General features: G+C 38.8%; 1 protein-coding gene across 1 annotated transcript in view; it reads right to left on the bottom strand.

Moving 5' to 3' along the window:
* Positions 1 to 6,603, bottom strand: part of LOC108553326 (uncharacterized) — a 138,037-nt gene continuing 131,434 nt past the window's right edge. Inside the window, exons 8-11 of the mRNA XM_017908193.1 lie at positions 3,823 to 4,070; positions 2,529 to 2,636; positions 2,168 to 2,343; positions 1 to 315 (exon numbers count right to left, since the gene is read on the bottom strand). Coding sequence (XP_017763682.1) covers positions 1 to 315; positions 2,168 to 2,343; positions 2,529 to 2,636; positions 3,823 to 4,070 — 847 coding nt within the window. The remainder of the gene's footprint in view (positions 316 to 2,167; positions 2,344 to 2,528; positions 2,637 to 3,822; positions 4,071 to 6,603) is intronic.

The following is a 6,603-nucleotide window of genomic DNA, read 5'->3' as shown; positions in this document are numbered from 1 at the left end:
TCATTTGTCGGAACTCGTTGGCGTGGTTTGACCCGTTAGTCGATACTCCTTCAGTCGACACAGTGTTTTCGACAGCCGATCGTTCTGTCGCGAGAGCATCTCGATCTTCTCGCGATTTGAGACCAGCTGCTGCGTCATGTCCGCCACAGGATCATCCCTGGGCTTTAAAATGGTCCCGTCTTGAATCGTTTCAACGGAGCCACCATCATCACCGTTTTTGGTCCTCTCATTGTCTTTCTTATCCGAGATCTGCGATCGTAAAGATACGATCTCTCGTTGAAGTTTCTCGAGTTTTTCCTCATACTCTTCCTTCAACTGAAAAAAATATTTAATCTAAAAAAGTTTGTATTTTATAGGATATCTATAATTCACTCTGCCACTGTGTCGCAAAAGTTTGTATTCTATGAAAAAATGTCAAGATTCATCTTAATGTATTATTACATAGATTTTTGGAAAGGAGCATCGGATGATTTTAATGTTTATAACATTTAAAATTCGTGATTGATACAGTTTCTAAGGTTGATTAATAAATTTGCTGGCCAGAAATAGGAGGTGAACTCTTTGACTCGTCTAGCAACCTTAAGAAACTTGGTCGTAAACTTTATAGATGGCGAATTGACGAAAAGGAGCCGAAATTGGAACAGCTTTTGTCAACCTAGCAATAAACTTTCGGTCTTCGAAAGCCACAGGATAAATAAGGAAGTTTCCTATGGAAGATAGGCTACGTGTAGGAATTACAGTCAGCATTGTAAGTCAGTTTGCATTTTTCATACCTTATTACAATAGTCTACAAAATTATTAATGAAATTGAAGTTACTTATTTGAACACTGGTAATTAAATAAAGTTATTATCTGAATTTCTTTCGTATCGTTAAAATAATAAACCATATTCCCTGTGATTTATACAGCAACAGTTTTACAATTTAATACGTTGCCAAACAATTTCATATTATCAAAAGTACCTTTATACTTGTGATTTATATATATCATGATATCTTCCTGTGGTATTTAACACCGTTGCCTATAATATAATATATGTGAAGCTCGTAGTAAGGATGTCTTTCTGTCTCAGTTATATGTTATTCTTCGACGCATTCAGACAAGGCTGCTCGACGTGTGATCAACTCAGCTGTTGATTATGGCACGCGTCATCGGAGCTTAATTCGTACGGTAAAGGATTTATATGCTTCGAAGACTATTACACTTTAATACGATGTTAATTAAAAGAATTCTATTCACAACAGGCGGCGACACGGTGAAATTGACAATTAACCGTGGTTGATCGTAAATTCCACCGACTCGTATAAGTTGATTTAAGCGAGCAGCAAATTAATTCACGGGAGTTTAGTTGTCTATATAGTGAGCCGGCAGCAGCTTAAACAGCAAGCAATTTCTATCGTCTGTTGTATCATTAACGCGTCATACATAGCCAGCCAGTTAATTAATAACCGAACAGCTGTGGCAAATAGGCAAAACGGAAGCTTCGACGACTCTTGGAACAAATTAAGTGGTATAGGACAATGAAACGACATGGACCGTTAATTCTGGCAAAATTACCCGAATAACCTTCTTTCCTCTGCTCTCTCCTCGCGTAGCAATACATGCTGGTAATTATAGCACGATTTGAAAACTAAAATCTCAGAAGCTAATCGTATATTAATTGAAATAATCCTATTTCTAGCTGAATCATTTGAAATTCTCATTTGGAAATTAAATTTTATTTGATAATGTTGATTGCATTGAATATGGAAGAAATTGAATATGGCTTGGGACATGTAACGTATATCCAGCTTTTTAATTGCGCTTGGAGAAATTCTATCTGTTCTAAATTCTGCAGACATATGAATTCATTATCCAAGAGGCTCATCTGCTTTAGTTCCAAGTAATAAATTTCATAAAATTTTGTAACATACATACAGGTATCGAGTAACTTTTTTAAATAGGTACTATTAATCACCACTGGTACCATAACATTTCTTAACAAATTAATTCATTTTGCGTGTACCTAAGCATCACAATCATTTTCTAATATAATTTTCGTTTTATCCCCAAACGAGTATATTTAGCGTTATTCGTCGTCAACGAATACCATCTCCCGGTTCGATTTACCCAGAACAGGATGGGCAATCGTAATCGCACGTTTCACATGGATGCAAGACGGACTCACCGAATCGTTCACCTTCCTCGATTCGTCTAGAAGTGCTGTGGAACGTCGTTCTGTCTCAAGATACGCATCACGGGTGTCGTCGATTTCCTTTCGGAGTCCGATCACGGTCCTCTCCAGCTCCAATTTGCTCTCGGCCAACGTAACCGCCTGACTTTGCAAAATGTTATTTTCGCCGGCTGCAATGAATGTTGGAAAATAAGACTATTTTCGTCGTAGTATCCGGATCCGTTCGCTTCTGCGACGCCGCTTGTCAAATTTCCTTGGAAAATCCCGCGCCACGAAGGAAACGAGGTACGATCTCCCATGTTCCGATGCACAACACGACACTTCCTCTCGTGTCCCGATGCTTTTTTACACTTACCCAGCATCGACGTGTGTCTACGAATATCCTCCAGGGTTTCTTTCAACGTCTCCTTTTGTTCCTTCAGAGCCGAGTTGCTTCGCCTTTCTCCCTCGAGCTCTTCTTTCGCTGCAAATCGATGTTCGAATAAACGAAAGGACGCCGAAGTTATGTTTAGCTTTAATTAGCATCGCGTTGAATCGGTCACGAGAAGCGATCTTTGGCGAATAAACGAGGGGAAAGGTATAAGCAGCTATTCGTTTTCAACGGAATCGCTTGCATTTATAATTGTAAAATACGAAAATGAGGCTTATCGCGATAACAGAGTAGAGTTGATCTTACTACTGTTTGCCTGAAAATTCTCTGACGGGTTCTGGTTCAATATGGTTTCATATAGTGCGATGCGAATTTGCGAAACAAATCGATAGATACGTTACGCTCTGCCAGTGCTTCTTCGAAATTAAAACCTGGATCACTAACGGTAACTCTTTGACTTCAATGCTGCAGAAGCTTAATAAAGAAGCTTAATTTTGCACTACATTGCACACAACTTCGTTATCTGCCTTCCGGTGTAATAGGAGAGTTTATAATTAAAGAAGGGGAAAAGATAATCCTTGATTTAAATTCTCTTTATTACGATTTAATAAAACATGCCTTATCAACGTCTCTCTATGATTTCGTGCTAACTTCTCTCATTTTAAACAATTCTGTTAGCAACGTTAGCCTGTTATTCTACGTCATCAAGTTCAAAATTTAGTAAATCTATAATTATTGTTAAATACATTCGAATCATTTTCTTCCTCGATTATACAAGCGTTAGACGATGCTTTATATCTACACCTTCAGTTTACAGTTACGGAAGGGTCCACGTCCCTATCGCCTACTATTCGCTGGCCATTCATAAATCGTTCTCGATCGATTGCCAAATCGTATCCACCTGACGGCGGTGGCAAGGCAGAAAAATTTCTCGATCGAATTTCCCGCGGGTTGTCCGACCGCGATCACTCCCACACGTACATTCCAGGCAAATCAATGCAGCCCGTCGATTTGCTTCGCTTGAAACTACAATACCTGACAACCGTGGCATCGATCAGGTCTCAGAGCTGTTTAGAATTTAATCGATAGAGCGACTTCTGTTACACGGTAGTCAATTTCTGCTCGACACCTGTTAAAGGGATGCAAGGGAAAAAAGGAAATCACGGAAATACGGAGGACGGAAACAAAGAGAAGGAAGAAAAAGGGAAGAAGAATCGAGAAGCCATTGTCTGGGACCTGATGACAATTGGCAAGAGGAATACCCAGCCAGGAAACCTGCCATTTTCTAGTAGATCCTTCAGCCCCGTGATCTCGGACTGCAATGCGTCCGTTCGTTTTTCCTGCATCGTCAAGCTCGTTCGTAGCTCTCGAATCGCCTGGTCGTGATCTCGTCTGGCGGCCTGTATCCTCAAATTGCTCTCCTTTGCCATCCTCAGCGCCGTTTCGACGTCTGTTCCTATTCCCTTCGTCAGCCTGCTCATCACGGCCCATTGAGTCTTCTCGTAAATGTCGTTCCTGCATTCGTCTCTGGAACAATCGCGATCCGTGTGAACGAGCACAGGTAGCACGTATGTTTACTCGAAGACTGTGTTTCATCCGTGTAGAGCGCGAGGGAGTGCTCCTTGCACGTGGGTGCTCTGCTGCACCCTGAGAGACGCTGCGAGTCGGAAGCAGATTATTCGTCGCGGTAGAGAAAATTTCTCCACCGTCTTTGTCTTTTACAGGTGGACTTCTTTCTTTTCCTGTTTCTCTTTCTCCCTTTTCATTTATTTTTTCCACTTTTTCAGTAAACGTGAAAATGGGTGCTTGAAATGAACGTGGAAATGCGTCTACTGCTCTTGCTCCAGAGCGCCCAAAGCGGTTTATACTTATCTTATAAGAGGTACGTATAAAATACATATAATGTATACGGTTTGGTAAGATTACTTTTTTAATTGTTTTCACGGTAATTACTAACGATCGTGCTTAAATTTGAAGAAAAATTTATGCTTCATTCTTGAAGGCTAAATTGAGTAAAATTATTTGTTATGTCTGTAATACGGAATAACCGAGGAAGTCTTTTGTGACGTATTTACTGTCACACAGTGGGAAAACTGAAAAGGTAAATGTTCTCGATCATTGTTTCCCAATATTCATTCTCAAACTTTCGTTTCTGTATTTTACGTTTGTACTAATAAGATGTATGATATTGCACTCACTTTTCAGTGACGGCGACAGAAATTAATTCATTCTGGACGAAGACCTGCTCGATTGCATTTATCGCCTGAAGAATAGCGGCTCCAGCCAGCGTGCAGCTCTCACAATAATTCACGGAACTGCCAGCCTGAGAACTCTGGGATACTTTGCTCGCGAAGGAGTCCCGCCTCTCATCATTGCTACTCTTCACCTGTTGACGTGCTGCTATTTTTCGGGAGCTTCCTCCGATCGAACGGTAAGGAAATTTTTACGATCTGACAAACGCGATTTGAGAAACGTGTACATCTCCTTTCACTCTTTCTCTCCTCACGTTTGTTGTATTCCCTCTTAATCGCTTTCTCTTTTCGCAGTTTAATTTTTGCTTTTACCCCCTGTTATCCGCATAGATGTAAAATTATCACGTGAAAAGCGTTCCACGCGTGAACTGAGAAGGGATTAAATAGCGATGAAAGGAATTTGACGTGAATTTGCATAGAAAATCTCTTCGTGGAGAATATTACAGACTCTTTTGATTCTCTGATCTTTGAATCAAATATTTCAAATGCAGTGAAATTTTAATCGACAACTTAAGCGGATTTTTGTATATATTCTAAATTGCTTTTGAACACAAATGTAGTATAAAATTGTATGGACCCATGTGAATGAATCAAACGCTATTTGTGCGACTTATACGTTACGGTCATTCCTTTCATCGCTTCTCTACTTGGAAAATTTAGTTATATATCTTGCTTTAAATTAAAGAAAATAAAAATAAGAAAAGTAGAATTGAAATTCGTGTTCAGGCATCACGTCAAATCTCTATAATTTCTTCAATTTCTTATAGTTCTGAAAATTAATTAACATGGTGGTATAAACTTGACAGATTCTTCCGCGAAATCATTCCCATACACTGGTAAACGTACAGATTGTTAGGACGTCGAACGAGAGCTGCGTTTAAAAGAAAGTTTCTTAGGTAGGACAGTTCGAGATTTAATTTCTAGACCGCTGTTGAAGCGCTTTGTAATTAGCCTAACTACAATCGTGACAACTTCCACATGTAAAGGTAGGTTTACCAAAGTGGATTTCGAGTACTTTCATGGGATTTATTTTTTTGATTGTAGTTTCGCTTCCTGTTTTAAACAGTTTCGTATCTCTCTTTAGCACGCGAATTCTCTTTTCATCGTCCTAATGCATGCAACTTTTTAATGAAAACGAGTCCTTCAAAAATATTATATAAAATAATAATATTTCGTCTGAAAGCGATAGAAGATAAAAATTGTGTAAAACACGTGGATATTTAAATTATCTTTTCCTCCATCTTCAAAGGGCAGAATAAGCGTTTGGGATTCCCGATTGAAAAATTGCAAATTGCTTTGAAAATTTCATAAAGAACGACGTTTAAAGAACATCGTTATTCCAGCATTTTTTTCTTTCAGTGGAACTTTTCCCTGCTTTCTATGAAGAATCTGTTTTACAGTATTTATTTCACTAACCATATGACGAGATATCGAATCAGGTATTGTCTTCAGTCGATCCCAAATAAGCCGTAATAAACTGGCTAACGAAATATGGTTTGACCGAGTGACACAAGTCACTTCTTTGAAGAAATCTTCCACGAAGGGAAATTTATCCATGAATTCGACGATCATACGCAGTACGTAATGAATTCTGTAACAAAAATTTTTCCCAAAATTACGCTACGTTAATAATTCAAACGAAACAATTCTAAATAAAATGACACGGTTGAAATAACTTACATCTAGTGCAATTCTTAACAATTTACTTAACCCAATTTGACGCTTATTTTTCATATTCCACCACATGAAATATAGAAATTATTATTGTCACTTCTATGATTTCAGAGGTACACCCAAAAAGTTAACTT

The sequence above is a fragment of the Eufriesea mexicana genome, unplaced genomic scaffold (genome assembly GCF_001483705.2).
Source record: "Eufriesea mexicana isolate 0111107269 unplaced genomic scaffold, ASM148370v2 scaffold22, whole genome shotgun sequence".
Taxonomy (NCBI): domain Eukaryota; kingdom Metazoa; phylum Arthropoda; class Insecta; order Hymenoptera; family Apidae; genus Eufriesea; species Eufriesea mexicana.
This window is presented reverse-complemented; position numbering and strand designations above follow the sequence as displayed.